This window comes from Pempheris klunzingeri, chromosome 22, assembly GCF_042242105.1.
Source record: "Pempheris klunzingeri isolate RE-2024b chromosome 22, fPemKlu1.hap1, whole genome shotgun sequence".
Classification (NCBI taxonomy): Eukaryota; Metazoa; Chordata; class Actinopteri; order Acropomatiformes; family Pempheridae; genus Pempheris; species Pempheris klunzingeri.
Window position 1 is genome coordinate 4,311,182 of NC_092033.1, and position 17,980 is coordinate 4,329,161.

The 17,980-nt window shown below is 42.7% G+C and overlaps 1 protein-coding gene across 2 annotated transcripts in view; it reads left to right on the forward strand.

Annotated features, from left to right (window-relative positions):
- tbc1d22a (TBC1 domain family, member 22a) overlaps window positions 1-17,980 on the forward strand; it is a 112,737-nt gene that overhangs the window by 54,325 nt on the left and 40,432 nt on the right. For both annotated transcript variants that reach the window (XM_070853764.1, XM_070853763.1), the window contains exons 10-11: window positions 3,388-3,494; window positions 17,898-17,973. In XM_070853764.1, the coding sequence (XP_070709865.1) occupies window positions 3,388-3,494; window positions 17,898-17,973 (183 nt within the window). The remainder of the gene's footprint in view (window positions 1-3,387; window positions 3,495-17,897; window positions 17,974-17,980) is intronic.

Sequence of the window (17,980 nt, forward strand, 5' to 3'; positions counted from 1 at the left end):
TGTGTGTGTGTGTGTGTGTTTGTGTAGTTATTTTGGCTGTGCCACCAAGTCTGTGGTCTGTGTGTGCCTTGCTGTTCTGCCAATTTGATCACAAAATGCCCGCCTGCAGAAGCCTGTGCATCTCTGTTTGCGTGCAGACGAGAGAGTTTGAGAGTCTTAGAGAGTTGGCTGCTCCAGTCCTCCTCTCCCACCAAGGTGAGATTGTGTCAGAGCTGCTTTCTCTACCTCTGAGGAACCCGAGATAATTTGGCGAAAATATTATTTGGGAGACACATCTCACACAGAACTAAAGCCACTGAGACACTCCATTCTCTGATGCGAGGCTCACTGAAGCTTGAACTTCCTGAAATTCCCCAGGTCCTTATTTGTGAAGCGTCTCTACTGAGACACGGATCAGGCCTCAGACCTGTATTGTCAGCTGGTCCTTAGAGTGAAGGCAGTGCTTCACATGTAATCACCAAGAGAATTTCCTGAAGGAATTCCTACTGAGGCATGGATCTTGTGAAAGTAATTAGCAATTTATTCTTTTGATGGCAGGTCGACTGAGACCCACAGTGTGTTGAGGCATTCAAGGTGGCCTAACAGTGATTCTTTTTTTTTTTTTTTTTTATTCATGCCAGCAAAACACTCATGAAACTCAATTCAGCTACAGGTTGTAGCATCATTAGACATTCACCACACAGCTGTGATTTATTTGTTTAAACAGTGAAGAGACAGAGCTGTCTGGACTACCTGGCCATGAAAATGACTAATGACCTGAGCTCTGACTGTTTTTAAGCATCCATCCGTGTAAAGCCAGTTAGTGGTGTTAGCGTCACTTCCACCAGTGACCACAGGGGGCACTGTTGCCTCGTGATCTAGCCACACTGAGTGCAGGCTCTCCCACTGCACAGCCTCTCCTCCTCTAAGCCCCTTCCTCTTGTGTGTCCTTGTTGTTGTGATGAGCTATGCCCAGCTCCAGTACAACCGCTGGACTCCTGGAAGCCATCCCTTCTAATCTGCTCCAGAGTCAAGGCCTGGAACTGAGCTTGACAGCAAGGCTTTAGCCACGACACAGACTGATTTGAGACTTTGGGATACTCAGGGTCTCCCCAAACGCCAGAACAGTCGCACTGTCGCCGCCTTGTTAATCAGCAACGACACCATGCGAATTGCCACTCAGCCTGTTTACAATTAATCTTTTCAACTACAAATTTAATGCCATCTCTGGTGCCCAGAGCTGCCGCGTCCTTAGAGAGAGGGCAGTATTCATGTGTTGTGATTGTCTCCTGCATCACTATAGAGGAGCTATCAAATTAAATACCGACTTCAAATTGGTCACATGGTGGGCTTTTTTGTCTCTGCACTGATACAACAGCTGCTCTGATGCTACATTTAGGTGCTGTTGATTGTAGCAGACGCCTGCTGTATCCTCGATTTAAGCCAAGGAGAAATAATGCGAGTTTTCATCCCATCAGCTGTCTCTAAATCATCGTATTAGTTGGCGGGTGACCTCTTCCTCTCTGGGTATGTTTACACTTCTCATTGCAACCTGATTTTTTAGATCTCATTCTGAAAATTGGATTTCATGAGATTACATCTCTGTATGTTTGCAGTAATAATGGCTAATGAGAATAATGTGTGTGGCCTGTGGCTGTGTTACATTGCTTGTGTTGGTACTGTGGTTAGAATGAACTACGCTGACATGTAATCATAATCCAGGCCCTGACCACTTCCATATCTGCTATTAAAGATCTGCAAGCTATGTGAACTAAATTACATTTTCGTGTGCGTCTGGACACCTTGATCTTCCCAGGTGTGATAGGATGAAAGGTCTCACAGATAAGAAGGAAGCTTCTCAGCTGCCTTTGCCCCCCCCCTCCCTCCAAGTCGGCAATTAGGCACCGGATGCCTCCGACTGCCCCAGCCACGTTTTCGACTGATGGCAAAGCGACCCTCAGACTGGCAATGATGAGAGCAGACAAGACAATGATGAGAGCGGCCGCGTGGCAAGGTGTTGAGAGAGCGCCCACAACCACATACACACACATGAAGCCTAATTGTTAATGGCTTTGTAGTCCTGGACCTCTACCAGCTCCCTGTCTGTCTGTCTGTCTGTCTGTATTTCTGTCTGTCAGACTGAGCATGCTCATTACAACCTTGACAACATTCCACTGGGGTTGCCAAGGATACCAAGCAGAGCTGGCAGGTCCTGTGTATATGCACGCAAGCATGTATTAGGAGTGCAGAAACTTGCACAGATACGTGCACCCAACTCCAAATTTCCAGTAACAAGAGCACACACTCTTTTTTCCCTTTCTCCGATTCCCTCTGGCCCCCGCTCCCCCTTTTGTTTCTCTCTCTAGATCATTGTTAATCAGTCTCGTCCCATCTCCTCTCCACTGGCTGTCAGTGGCTTGTCAGAAGCCCGTCAAAGCCCCTGCAGTCCGTCACACACTGCTGCCGTTAATGACATCTGATGACACCCATCGTTGAAGTCACCCGCTGGAGATGACTGGGAACTCAGTGTGCTCGCTGCTTTTAAATTGTTTCCTCTGTGCAGTCCTCAGTGCGTTTGAGGTTATGTCCTAACCTAATTCAGCTGCATTTATTTACAGTCTATTCTACATTTTTCTTCATATTTGCCTTTGTGCTGATTTTAATAGCACTTTACAAATGGCATTAACAGTGAAATGCAAATAAAAGCAGTGAATGTAAAGCAGCACCAACAAAAATAAAGTATAAAATCACAGACATGGAGTAGAAATAAGATAAAAGATTACATTAGATAGCATAAAAGCAACTCTTTAAAAGTTCTTGAAATCAACAAGTTCAAAGAAAGAACCAATTTCTTCTGCTCGTCTTAGAAAATGCACTTGCTGTGTCAATATAATGAGTATATATTCTGTGTGCGTGGAGACTGTATGACATTTTCTAAATGTTCAAAGTGGCTGCAGAAGGAGGTTGAACCACTGTTTCTAAAAGACGTTAATCATTCAGCTGCTCTATTAGGCTCTTTCACTTCTATTATTTTTCTTCCCACACACTCAGCTGCCTCACGGTGTCCATTGCTTCATCCCTCCTTCCTTGCCGAGCTCCAGTTTGCCGGCGTCCTCGTTTCTTTCCATACATCTTTTTCATAACCCCCCCACCCTTACCTCTCCCCCTTGTTCCCACTCTCCCCAATTGTCCTCCCTCTGCACCCATTGCTTTCTTGTTCCCCTGTCTGAGTGGTGGGCACATGACAGAGCGTCTGCTGTACCCGTACACCTGAGTAGCTCTCTGTGTCTGTCCTCTCCCCTCTTTCTCTCTCTAATTCCCTTATACCTTAACTATCCTCGTTTTCATTCACCCATCCATCTCTTTTCCCCTGCACCGCTTATTTCTCACTCTCCCTCTCTTCTCTAGAGGAGGAAGTGGAAAACTTTGACGTATCCAGTCTTCAGGAAGAGGCTCTGAGGAACATCGAGGCTGACAGCTTCTGGTGCATGAGCAAACTGCTGGACGGCATCCAGGTAAGCATATGTGTGTTGTAAAGATGGAACAAACTCTGATCAAAACACCCTCACTCTTTCTCTCCCTTACTCCTTTTCTTGTTTTTCTAAACTTTGTATTTTATGGATCTGCGCTTCTCTCATCTGGTCTTAATAGAGATGAGTGTTCCTCTCGCTGTTACTTTACTCAAAGCTGAAATAACCAATTCTGACCAAAAAGCAGCCAAAAAGTAGACCCTTGAACAAACACAAAGCCGTAAGCCTCGATCCAGCATCAAGCTATTATCTCTACAGTTGACGAACACCTGCCTGTTGTTACACATTCAGGGCTTTTTGGGCATCATTAAATTTACATGTCAAGCACAACATGCAGTTACCTCAGGGTCTCTTCATTCGAGCCATTCAGCTTTCTTCACTTTAGCGATCCACCTTTTTGCACTTAGTAGGATTTGTCTAATCTGCAGTACTTTGTTTCAACAGTGCTAAACTGTGTTAGGTGGCTGCGTATGATAACCCAAGGGTGAGATCTCCCAACCATAACTACTGTTGATCTGAAACGACGAGCTGCGATTAGCTGGGAGCTGTGTCCGGCTACACACTGAAGTGTTGAGTCACTGTGGTATTAGCGGCACTAGCAATGGTTTCACACCACCGGAACTCATCTGATTCACTGGTTGGAAAATCACTCTGGATTTTGCTCAACGTGCTCAGACCACTTTTACATATTTCTGAGGGACAGTCTTGGGTAGACACACTTCTTGAGCTCACGCTGCATCTCATGTGCCATTTTTTAATTGCTTTGTGTCACTATAGTTAGCTATAATGTGCTAAGATAAATCATATTTGAACATTTGGAAATGTGGAACTTACCGTGTACAGTATATGTTATATCTAATTTATACATGAACGCAACACCAGTGTCTTGTGTGACGTGTTGGGAGAAGAGTCCCAGTAGCTCAATAGTAGACTCACAGAGATCTAATGTACTCATTTTACAGTTACATAGATATATTCATACCCTAAGGGCTTGTAAAGAGCCTGTGGTGCATATTTCCTTCCTGCACATATACAGTAAGCTCAGTTTCATTCTATGTCGTCAGTGTCAATGTCAATTCACTGAGTATAAGAAAAATGCCAACCAAATACTATTTCAAACCCTTCAGTGCCAAATACTGGATTAGTTCTCTCATGCCAAATATGTAATAACATTTTACCGGCAGTAATTAAGAGTTTCACACCATAAATGTAACATCACCAAATGAGAAACATCTGTGCTTTTCCATTGAGAAGACTTTTTAATGTACACAAACAATGCAGATTGTATTGTTGCTCCATTTAGTGCATGCTTGCACGACACACCACTGCAGATAATCAGCTGTATGTACAAGTGTTGAATGTTAGAGTGTTCCGGTGGTCCGATACTGTCTGTTGCAAAGCCTGCAGGACCTCTCTAACAGTGTGAGCGTTATGTATGAACCAGCTTTTCTGTGTGGGTTTAAGAAATGTGATTGTCTTGCATATTCTAAAGCAGGCCTGAGCGTCTGGAGAGCAGATAATTGCATACAGACCGCAGCACCAAACTTCATTTTGTTTCATCATTTCCTCCCAAACCTTTTTGCCCACCAGCTCTCTTAATCGACCTCGCTCTCAGCGGTCATGGTTGAGCCATCTGTCAGTTCTAAACGTGCCCGCCTGGGCTGGCGGTGGATTTGCCCTCGACAGTAGCACTGCTACTTACCATCCACAATTCTTGGTAAAATATGTTTTCACCATATCTCTCTGTGCAGGAGAGAGAGCACAAATTCTCAGGCAACAGAATAGTTTGTACCTTTGCAGATGTAATTTGTGCTATCAGGAAGTGTGGAATACCTTATCCCCATCATGAAACATTTTTGCTGCATGTCGGTACCTTTTACTTCTTGTTAATGCCAAACGTCCGTTGTGTCCTGGGTGTGACTGGTCGTCTCTGTGATTTTAGCTCAGTTACTCTAATCATTGTTTTCTGGCACAGTTAAAAAAGCATCTGCCAAGTCTCCCCAGTCGGGTCAATGACCCTAATCTAAAGTAACACTTAAGAGAATGGCCACAGCAGTTAGTCTTTAAATGTATTGATTAGGCAATATGCATATTGTTGTATAGAAATCGATGTTTTAGGGGTAAAAGAAACACTTTTCATCTTGATGTTGAAGTGATGTTTTAGTGAGAAAAAGAGGGTGATTTTTTAACAGATGATTTCTGTTACTAAAAATCTACTTAATCTTGTGAAACTCAGCATATTGCCTTGTCCGACACTAAAGGTAATTAATAGTAAGGAGCATGTGTTGTGCATTAATTGTAACCATCCATAAATAACTATCAATTGGTCGGCTATTCATTTAGGAAATTAATAGACGCTGTGCCTTGTTGCCCCTGAGAGAGCAAGACAGGGAGAATGCAGAGCTTGAGAGCAGAGAAAGTAAGAGAGAAGAATGGAGTGTGTGTCTTTGTGTGTGCTTTTGTGTGTGTGTGGATGATGTTTGTCCCCGTGCTTGTGTTTGTTTGTGACCTTGGCTCCAAACTAATTATGTGCAATGCACCAGGGAAGCCCATGTTTCCCCCCTAATGCTTTCTAAACAATCTGACGCAGGCTGAGTGCCTCAGCACCGTAATTAGTTGGCGATCCTTGCTCTGACCTCGTCTCAAACCCTCTCACATCCACTATACGCTATTACACTTAACTGAGGGCCTGAAGGTGGGGGTCCGTGGGTTAGAGAGAAAGAGAGCCTCTCCATGCAATTACATTTGCTCTCTGCCTTTTAAGCACCTTATATTTCCAGTATTTCCCCTGGAACTGGTGCCACAATGGTGTCCACTTGTTTTGGACCAATTTGTGTAAAATACTTAGAGCGCTTTAATTGCATCACAATGCAGAGCAAACACATAAATGGGAGGTTTGGGGAATTTTGTGAAGAAAACTTTACTGTCTCTCATCCATCCATGAACCACAGCTTGTGCGGTTTTCCTGCAATTACCTGGCGTACAGTAGAAATACATATGAAAGTATTTTCTTTCTCCTTATATTCAAATACAGTAAATTGGCCAGTGGCTTAGTGTTTCACTGCCATGCTTCTATCCCACCTAAAAGTGAAGCGGCTATTTTGGCTGTCAATTTCCTTAAGCAGCTTCTCTAATGAGCTGCTGCTTTAATTGGCAGCAGTGCAAACCCCTCCTCCAAAGGAGCAGGCAAGGATAATTGGCAGGTTAGAGAGATCAGTCGATTCCAGTCTTATGTCTGTGTTTGCAGAATCAGAAAGACTTGTATTAAAGTGTCCTATAGGAGGATGTTTATTTTCTGAATAACCTGATATTTCCTGTTACTCTTAAAAACAGTAAGTGTTGGGAGTTGCTACATCTTTGATGGCTGGGGACTGTGAGACCAACATCTGTGTGTGTGCATGTGTGATTGATGTAATTAAAGGTGTTGTTTAGGCTGCCATCCGGGACTAAACAACCACACCACATGTTGCACGTATTGCTTTAGTGGACAGCGAATGACAGTTTCAGGGGTAAGTGAGTGAACACTCCTCTGTCCTGGCATGACCTCTAAGGCACTGTTAAATAGACATGCACTGTGTGTGTGTGTGTGTGTGTGTGTGTGTGTACAGTCTGCTGGGTTAAAGGCATCAGCAAGGCAACAGCACACAGCCCTCCACAGCTCATTTACACATCAAACATGCTGCATATAGTAGCCACATCTAGTTCTGACATGATCAAAACACATGACTGAGTGCTCGAGCCATTGGTACTGGAAGGGAGCACGTTAGTTGTGTTTTAATGGGCCAGTATTTTTCATTGTTTGTAATTATCCAGCCATGTGATCCATTAAAGTACTTTTAAGCATGATTCTTCCTCTAAACTCATCCATAAACCAATCGTAATTTTCTAAGAAGCAGACTAAATTCAAATGAAAGCTAAACATAAACAAATAAATGAAAACATACATGGAATCTCTCCAGATAGTTACATCTGCCCATTTGATACACAACTCTGTTAAGTTGACCCCGATGTTACCCCAGTCTCTGCAGCAGCCAATTAGTCTTGTACTGAGCTAAATTTGACAGCGCCTCTGGCTAACCTGACTAATTTAACTTGTTAAAATGGTTCCATATCTGCCGTTTCAATGAATTTAAATGGAACTGTCATGTCTTCCCAATATTGTGTTGTTGATTTAAGCTTGTCCTGTTAATCCCAACCCATAATGTATTAATGTCTGCAGTAAAAACAATCAATCAGAGCATTTGTAATTTAATGTTTGTCACATTTTACCGGTGTAGACAGCTATAAGTGCTGACAGCTGCTGTACTCGGTATGTAGCAGCTATGTGCTCTCCACACACAGCCAGTAAGCCTGTGTCTCACCTGCCATGCCCAGTGAAAGAAATGAAGTCCAAAAGTTTAAAAAGTCTATTATTCCGCCAGCACACCCCTGAGGGCTCTCAGTTTTAAAGCCTGCAGATGAAAACCTGCCTTTTATGTTAATTCTTCAGATATGCCTTTTACAGCAGGGGTTCTTAAATGCATTTTTTCCAGTCTAGGACTTTGAGATATTTAATTTTGCCCTGGGATCTGAACTTATTATATTTCAAGAGTGGTTTTCACACATGGGGCCCCAACATGAAAATGTCTTCAGCCCTTTTCTTGGTTCCAGTATTCAAGTATTATTATTTATTGCCATATGTATAAAAACAAGTTGCACGACACAATGAATGTTTTGCTTTGCCCTTTCGCCTGTAATGCCACTGCAGGATTAAAAACATAGATAGATGAATAGATGAATAGAAAAAGAAAGGAGATAAATAAACAGTAGCTATATAAGAGGTCCTCATAATGAGACCCCCCGAAAGAGAGTGTTGTGGTGCCACAATGAGGAAAACTGAGGAGCCGTTCAACTTAATCTTTCATGTTCAAGTTAAACATCGAAATAAAAAATGATGTTGAACTTTAGAAGAAACTAGTCAGCCTCAATGGAGGCAATCTGCAGGGTTGTGCCGAAAGTGACAGTTAGCTTCTGGTGTCTGGTACCCCCAGCTGATCTTTGTTTTTAGGCTCAGAGGCTAACGCAACAGGGCTAACGTCTGTCATATTATCATTGTTACCCGACCAGACTTTACATGCTGCGCATAGACGACAGATGTTAGCCCTGGTGCGTTAGCCTCCAAGGCTAAAAACAAAGATCAGTACTCAGAACAAGCCTGAACAAACATCATATGTTAATCGCGTTGTGATATTGTATGTTATTGCAAATTACAGTGAACGCCGTCGGGTTGCTGATGTAGGCTACATTTGATTTTGCCAGAAATACAAACAGGGTTAGGCTCGTACACCAGACCGGGCCAGCAAAACCAGAGCGCTAGCCAACCCTAATGGTCAACGGTTTCTTCTCTTGCTGCTCCACATCTGACTCTGAGCTGCCTCCAGCCCCTCCCTTGGATTACAAGCTAATCAGTGTGTGCCTACGCATTGTCAAGGCAACCATCTGTTTCCCCAGTGCCAGCTAGAGATGGGGTCTACCTCGAGTGGGAACTGGGGTCCGAGCGCCGACGTCTAGCAGACGGTAGCCAGACCGAACCAGACGCCATGTCCTGTTCTTGTTTCCCCGAGGGATCCCTACTGTCACCTTGGGCTGTCACTCAGTCCGCCATCAACACACACACACACACACACACACACACACACACACACAGACACACAGACAGGGACAGGGGTGGGGGGGTTAGTAATCTGCCAGCTGGTGTATTTGTGTGTGTGATGCTCGACAGCATGTTTGTATATGTGTTTGTATCGTCTCTCTTCCAAGCCTTATTGGTGTGCATGTAAAGGTTGCCACTGCTTGAGAACAGCGGAGACCTTAACACCCCCACCAACCTCTATTTGATTTGCATTTTTTTTTACTTGAATACTCAGTCGTGCTATTTTTTTCCCTCTTTCTTTTGCAGATCATGTAGTACCATAATAGCCAAACTAGCTTACATGCAGGTCAGTGGAGATGGAAGCAGTAACAGCTGCTGGGGGGGAGAGGTGAGGATGAAGGCTGGAAAATCAGGAACATGAGGGATGGATGGAGACATTTATGTAGTAAGAATAGCTTAAAGAAAAGAGTGTGTTCTGTTTTGAAAACCTTGTTAGCTGAGGGACAAGTGGTGTTGATCATGTGAGGGGTCACGTAATGCAAGGCAGGTTTTTTCATAAAGGACTATTAATGCATCAAGTCAGTCTGAAGTTAGTTGAAGCTAGTTAACTCCACTACATTTACATGTACTTCCTTGTCATCTAACTAAAAGGCTTTTACATTCTCCGTTCTTATTAATCGATATTAGTATATCTGTCACATATGGGAAACACGGACATATGCTGTACAGTCATAGAGAGGGACAGAAATTAAATGTTCAGTGTTTGTATGACATCAGTGTCAGTGAGTAATTTCTTTTGACTGGCGGATCGCAGCAAAGCAGGAGCGAACTGAAAACTATAATAATTGTAATAACAGTGTTTGGCTGTAATAAGGGACTCTGTGCTACAGACACATTTCCGTCAGTGCCAAAAACAAAACGATTTGTTTCAATTTGATACCCAGCCCTACACAACAGAGTGTATTACGCACTAGCCCTTTAGCGTCAGCTTGACCAATTAAGCAGCTGTGTCCCAAATTCGCCACCAAACTACCTGCCCTGTTGTGATGCCAATGCACATTCACTGCCCTCAAACTAGAGGCCATAGATGTTCACACACTCACAGAAAAACAACTGAATTACATCTGGCCAATCCTCCTGGAGCTCTGAACAACTGTAATTGTCTACACCTTGTCTCAGTATGTCATCTCTCTCTCATACAATCACTTTCTGTCTCTCTCTCTCTCTTCCTTTCTGTCTCACTCTCTCTCTCACTCTGTCACACACACACACACAACTGTACACACACACGTACCAGAGAATGACAGATCATTGCCCTGTCCTTCAGTTTATTGTCTACCCTTTATCTTGACCTGTCATCTCTCTCTCTCTCTCTCTCGCTCTCTCTGTCTCTCTCTCTCACACATACTGTTGCTGCATTGTTGTGTTGGTTCTGCCCAACGTGCTGATAGACATCCGGTGCCACAATAGGAGGCAATCTTAGTCCAGCATGGAGCCATTGTTGTCTCTAATAGAATAGACGGAGAGGTGAAGAAGAGCTATTGATTCAGCTGACTAAGAGGGAGAGAGAAAGAGATGGAGTGAACAAAGGAAGAGAGTAGGAGAGGCTGTTGACACCTGGGAGAGAAAGAAAGACACAGACTTAATGTTTGTGTACTCTGTGTCTGTTCGTTCATGTGAGTGAAACATGGCAGTAATGCTTCTGTTGTTTTTCCACCACATGGATGACTCGACTCGACTTGACTCTATTTGTTTTGGATTTCTATCAGCATAAGTTGTGGGTATTCCCTGGTATCAGATTGTTTTTTTTAGTATCACCTCAGTGGAGGTTCAAACCGAGCTGAGCTGATTCTAAAAGGTGACGTGTAAAAACTTGTGACCAGTGATTGGTCAGAGAGAGACGTCATTAGTGTGACACAGGACATCCTGCTCCAAGTCGCTGAGCTGCTGTCAATGGCAACTGCTGTGGTTTTCAGGCTGCCATTTTTTTTGTGGAAAATCTGAGTCATGGTCAATTAACGAAGTGCAGATGTATCAAGAACACCAGTGAGTAAAGACAAGAAGGTCAAAGACTTCATTGTTCTTGTGTGTTTATGTTGCGTTGAAGATGATGTCACAGCAGTTTCACTTGGCACTGCCATGATGATCACTTAGGCAGTGGAAACTAACATCCATTAAGGAACCAGTAACAAAAGCGAGTAGAGAAGAGTCGAGCCCAGCTGTACCATGTAGAGGAAACATTGCTGGGTCAGAAATGGTGGATGGACAGATGGTGGGAAAAGAGGAGAGCGCATGAATAATGAAGGAATGAGAGTTGATTTCCTCCTGTTGCCTCAGCTGATCAAAGATCCGACATATTGGATTTGACAAAGAAAGGAAATGAGGAGAAGGAGGGCAGGCATGAGAAGGGAGAAAATAGAAAATGGGATAAAGAGAGGAAGAGGGATTGTGATGAGGAATAGGTGAGGAAATAGGAGGAGAAACAGAGGACGGACAAATGTGAATGCAGAAAGAGAAGAAAAACAAGAATAAAGAGAAATTTCTTATTAGTACCTTTCCGTTATCACAAATATGTCTTGTGAAAAAAACAGATCCAACTAAACAACAATCAGTCACAGAATAAAGTGCATTGCAGCATGGAGCAAAATGAAACACCAGGGAACAAAACAAAGCAGAGCAGACATAATAGCATGTTCAAAACACTTAGTCAAGTCTAGCCTCATTAGCACCACCAAAGTGATGAAAATAGACAAGGAAATGGAGAACAGAAGGTGGGAGAGGAGAGAGATTGATAAAGGAAGAAATGAGAGGAGGGTGAGATGTAGAAGGATTTAAACAAGGAAAGTAGAGAGGAATTGAACAAAGTTTAGAAGTAAAAAGACAGAAGGAAAAGAGTTTGGGAAGACAGGAATGGAGGGGGAAACATGGAAATTCAATGAAAACAGAAACAGAAATGAAGAAAATGAGAGAGAGAGAGACGGTAGTGGAGAGAGAAGGAAGAAAGAAAGATAAGGAAGGAAAGAAAATAAGAAAGAACAGACAAACAATAGTTTGAAAACCTCCTGACCCTCAAATAGATAGATAGACAGCAACAGTCAGTAAGTCTAGGCAGAACTACCACAACAGTGGAATAATATTAAAAGTAAACATTTTTCTCATAAAAATTGATTATAGAGGAAATCCAGTAGGATGAACCAGAGGGTCAAAAGTTTAAGAAGTCGCGCACTTGACTTGCACTTGTGTTGAGGAAACATACACTCAGTGGCCCCTTTCTTAGGTTCAAAACAGCGAATGAAGCCGTCAACACTAGCTAATCAGTCTGTATCACTTTTAATGATGCTCGGCAGCAGGAGGAAACGGACGTGTTTCAGCCTGAGGCTCTTCTCAGCGTTTCCGAGGCATTTGTGGGTGTGACCCGTACTAAACAGAAGCCAGGAACCTGCCAATGATTAACAACTAGCTGATGAACGAGGAATTACTGTTGTCTTGTTTTTTTTTTTCCCAAGACAGTATTGATGTATATGCACTGAGCTTTTCTATGGAGGTTCTGTAAATGATGAGTTTAAATATGTACATACGTTTGATTTCTTATTGTTAGTGTATTAATGAATTGGTAATTTATCTTGCTGGTTCAGTAAGAGAATACAGTATGTGTCCTCTCAAGACTTCATTTTTGTTACTGTTATTTTTGGTACTTGATGCTCCTTTGCTGATGTTGTCTTTCTACTGAGGTGTTGAACATTATGATTTTATATATGTATACTACATACATTTCTTATTGTCTGCATGTTAAACAGCTGGTCATTTACCTGATTTGTGCAAGAACAAACCAGCTATGACTTTTCTTATTCTTTTTCTTGATAGTTTTATGATGTTTATTAGCTGGTTGTTAGTCACTGTCAGGTTCCCGGCTTTTGTTTAATAAGGTTCCCACTCACAAATGTCTCAGAACCATTGAAGGAAGCTTAGGGCTGAAACACATCTGTTCTCACTGCTGCTGTGCATCATTAAAAGTGTTACAGACTTATTTGCAAGTGCTGATGACTTCATTTGCTATTTTGTGATTTTGGGCTCGGCACCCATTATTCTCTATAGACATTTAATTCCATAAAAAGCATGCAGATATAGCGGAAAGGTCTAGATGGCTGTTGTTGCCCAGTGGGAGAGTTTGCCAGTAACCACTAATCTCAAACACGGTGGTCTCCAGAGCAGAAAATTCTATAAAAAACAAATGTCCAATGAGAGGCAGTTATGTGGGTGAAAATGCCTCGTCAATGAGAGAGGTCACAGGGGAGCTCATACTGTAAAGAAAAGCTGACTGGAGGCCTTGATGTCTTGCACAAGAATGTTTATTAGTGCTCGACTGAGTGGAAAAGAGAGATTATCAGTGACACCTTAGTTCTGAATGTGCCACAAATGATCAAGCTGTGATTTTAACCCCAGCTTGGCTTGCCAGAATCACTACATGCCAAACTGTGGTCATTCTACACATACCACATCAGTGTGTGAATAGTCCACTGACCCTCTAAATCTAAACAAGCAACTATGAGCATTCACATTACCCCAGACCACGTTATGGATCTCCAGGTCACCATCAGCATGTTTCTCCAGCAGGAGACAGTCGATCTTGTGGTGTCTGGAGCACAGCCAGCTGTCACCTGCAACCTTGGTAACCCTGACAACAAAGCTTCAATCCTCATTCGTGGGGGCCAGCCAACCCAAACAATCAGACAGCTTAACTGTGCTCCAAAGGCAGAGATAGGGCTTCTCCAAGTGCAGGCCTCACAGCTGGCCTGAGCGGGACCCCTTGACCTGAACATGACCTGGGAAAGCTCCTGTGTATAGAGGCTAAAGAGAGAGAGAATTCCCTCACAATGGTCAGACAGGAAGAGGACGGTTACTGGAAAGTTATGACAGTGCTGCGCAGAAGAGCATCTTTCACACATTACCCAGAGGAACTGTATTCAAGAACGCAAACGTCTGAATCAGTTGGACTGGACCTCAAACAGACTTTACCCTGCCAACTTCCAAGTCTGTGTAATGTGTGATTGGCTGCATGTGTGAATAGAGCAAATCACTGTTCAGAGAATTCACAGAGAACAAGTGGGACTTTTCTATCATGTGATTGGAGTGGAACTGGAAGAATACAAACATCTGTGCTCTTTTTGCTCTTTTGTTGATATTGCGGATGTTCAGGACTTTGTAACTTTGTAAAATAGTTATAATTATTATTGTATTATCTGATGTATTGTAATGATATGGTCATCCTAACCCTAATTAATCCCCAGTTAATCCATCTATCCCTGTGTCAACGGCTCAGGTTGTTGGTGGTTTAATGGTGAAGGGAATATTCTTTTGCATAATAAGACTCCTCTACAAACCTATCTGAGGTGACCTTGGCTATCCCTTTATGACCGCAGGCTACACGTCTTCAAATGACTACGACTTTGCTGAAGCCATCCTGTACCTGATAAATTGGTCTCTGAGTGTATATTAACATAGTGTTAGTAGATAGATATTCCATTGATTGATTCCATTGACAGTTAGTAGTGGGAGTGCAAAATTAAGCTACCAAACATGGTTCTAAACAACGCACAATTTGACATATAAAACCAAATACGCCTTGTTTAAATATTCACCACATAACTACATGTAGAGGGATTTCAGTTAAAGATGCATCTGTGTTGAAGATGTTTCAGTTCACCTGAAAGTTTTCTGTTCTCTCAACTTAAAATGAACAGCCATTGCCCTTGAGGTTGAACAGACAAACTACCTGCTTCATCTTGTGTTCAGTCCATTCAGTCCAGATCTGCCGCTGCTTATTTTGGTAGAAAAAAAAAGAGAAGACTGCCTGTGTGGCCCAGAATCTTTCTCTGGAAAGATTTAAAAACAAACAGGATGAAACCAGACAGAATATGTGGAATCGCTACTGCATTAAAAATGATGAGACATTCCTTTAACAGCAACATACTTTTTGTTCTGGTCATTTTATATTTACTTTTAAGGTGAGGAGCAGAGATTGTGAGAGATGTTAGGGGAGATAAAGAGGTGGGTTTGAGCAGAAATGTGATCAAGGCAACCAGATAGAGAGAGATCAAATGGGGAATGTGCAAGACTTGATTATAAAAGATGGAGACAAAATAAAGTGATAGAATAAGTGTGAGAATAAAAGAGAGATGAAGAGAAATTGAAAATCTGACCCATTGCATAACAATAATGAGACTAACAGAGAAAAAAGAGAAGAGGGGATGAACATGGACAATTGACAAGAGGTGTCGAGAGAACGCAAATAATAGGCATAGAACTGGAAAGTGCTACAAGGTGATTTTGAGGGGGGGGGGGACTAGGAAAGGTAGTTGATTAAAACCAGCAGCTTCAATAATGCAAATGTAATTACTTGCACCGGCCCTCACACCTAAGCGCATTAACACTGGGGCGGTAGAGAGAAAGGGAGCCAGAGAGGTAGAGAAGCGCAAGACCAGAAATTGAGACAATCTATAAATATTGAATTAACAAAAAATAAAAGCAGAGAAGAAGCATGATGGGAGTTGGAGTAAGATGATGTGAAACAGGAGAAGAGAAAAGAGCCTGACAGGTGTAATTTGGAAAATGAAGGGGAAAAAAAAGAAGATGCGCCGAAATCAGTAATCTTTCTCTCCATTTAATTTCAATGGTGGTCAGTCAGGGAGAAGTTTTAGTGGCCGGCTAAGAGCTGTGTTTTGATATTGAGATTCTGAATCCATTCTTTCATATTAATAATGTATGATATCCTGTTACATTGACTCTTTTTTGTTGTGTGTGATGCTACAGTATATGGAAATTGTTTCAGCAGTACCGGTGAGCTTAAGCTGCTCTCAGTTGGGAGCACATATACACTTTTATATATCCTACCTACTGCAATGCACAATAAACAGTGAAAGTGAGCAACGTTATTGAAATGAGCTGCTTGGGTTTACTGCAGTGTTGCTTTTATATTGTAGCCAAATCGATGCTCGGTTTTTGTGGCCAGTTTGGATATTTGGTTGTTTAAAAGGAGAAATGGGACGGAGACATTTAGAGGCTGTGGAGGGGTGACAGAAGTATGAAATGCTATGGATGGAGAAATGAAAAAAATGGCAGGAGACAATGCGGTTTCTACCCTGCCAGCCACCGATGGACTCAGGAGGACACACAGGCCTTGGTTCTGCTGAGCCTGAAGGACAACTGGAGCTGTTTATTGCTAAATGACTTCCCCCCCTGCCCCCCCCATCCCCTCTCTCTTTCTCTTTCTCTCCTCTCTTTCTCCTTCTCATTTTCTCTCTCTCCATCCCTCTCCCTCTCTCCATCTGTTGGATACTTTGCCACATCAGCTGTTCTCCAGCCACACCAAAATGACCCCTCAAGGAAACGTAATCCTCGTGTGTGTGTGTGTGTGTGTGTGTGTGTTTGGGTGTACACGCACACACAAAATGCTTATGTGCCATTCTCACTTGTATTGTATTCTGCAAGTTCAACCAACCGATACTGCCCACTCCTGCGATCATATTCAGGTTCAGCTATTGTCTCATAACCCCCAAATTTCCCTTTTTTTTAAAATCAAATCAAATCATCACTAGACATCCTCAGTTATATATTAACATGTAAAAAATACAAGTTAAACCTATCAATGTAGTTTCACAGAGATCCTTGCTGCCTACACCCTGTCGGAGCTGGTTGAACCGAAAAGGAATGCAGAATTATAATATCCTGCTTTTCTGTGTCCCATCTAAACCCAGCTGCATAAAAAACATATTAAAACACATAAAATAGGCAACATATCAATTGACCGCATCACATTAGCTGCCAGGAATACATTAACTTGCTTAAATGACCATTTAGGACATTACAGGCAGTGGTGTCCAGCTCCCTTCATTTGGACTTAATGTGTCATTATAAACATCACTCCTACCATCCACCTCTCAAGCTTTGTTAACCAGCTGCCATTGTCCAATGGAGACGAGACACAGCAACTACTTGAGGGGGACTTCAATGACATGAATACTTCAGCCATCAGCTCTTAGGAATTTTTTCATTATTCCACCACTTCACACTAAATACAAGGCCAGGACCCATTCACGGCTCACCTGCTATGTTCCACATTCACACTCAGCCCTCGACTTTGTTGTCAAGGCCACAGCCGCACATGCTTTGTCATGCCAATGTTAGTTGGGTGTCCTATTTTCTCTATTTACTGTTTTTAAAAGGTGGCCGAGGCTTTGTGTGTGTGAGGTGTGAAATGGGCCCTGGCAAACACTTCAGACCTGCTACTGCGCTTCGCTGAAAGTGAAGCCTCAAAGAGAATATGTGGCATTTCCACCCCTTTTTCAGAGTTCTGCAATACACTGAGTCTCAGGCCAAATGGCTGCGAAACGTCAACGTGAAACAAATCACGTTTGTTTTCTCAATGAGGGATCAAATGCACAGCTTGTCCAGGACATTACAGGGAAATGTGACAAATAGTCCTGTAATAAAAATGTCTGCTTGATCTCTTTAGCTCTTTTTTAATTGCCTTTCCCTGCACTTTTTGTTATACAGTCATTCCGGGTTCACCAGAGTATTATCCACACACTGATCTAACCTTCTTACTCCTTGTTGTTGCCTTCAATGATTTATCTATAGTGTTTGAAGCCTGTTCCATTCCTGCAGTCATTCACTTTAGGAGCCAAACACTTGAAGTATAAAATCACAGTTGAAGATGGAGCCCCAGTCCATATTGACTCTCCTTTTCTTCTCCTTAGGACAACTATACGTTTGCCCAGCCAGGCATCCAGAGGAAAGTCAAGGCGCTCGAGGAGCTGGTCAGCAGGATTGATGGTGAGTC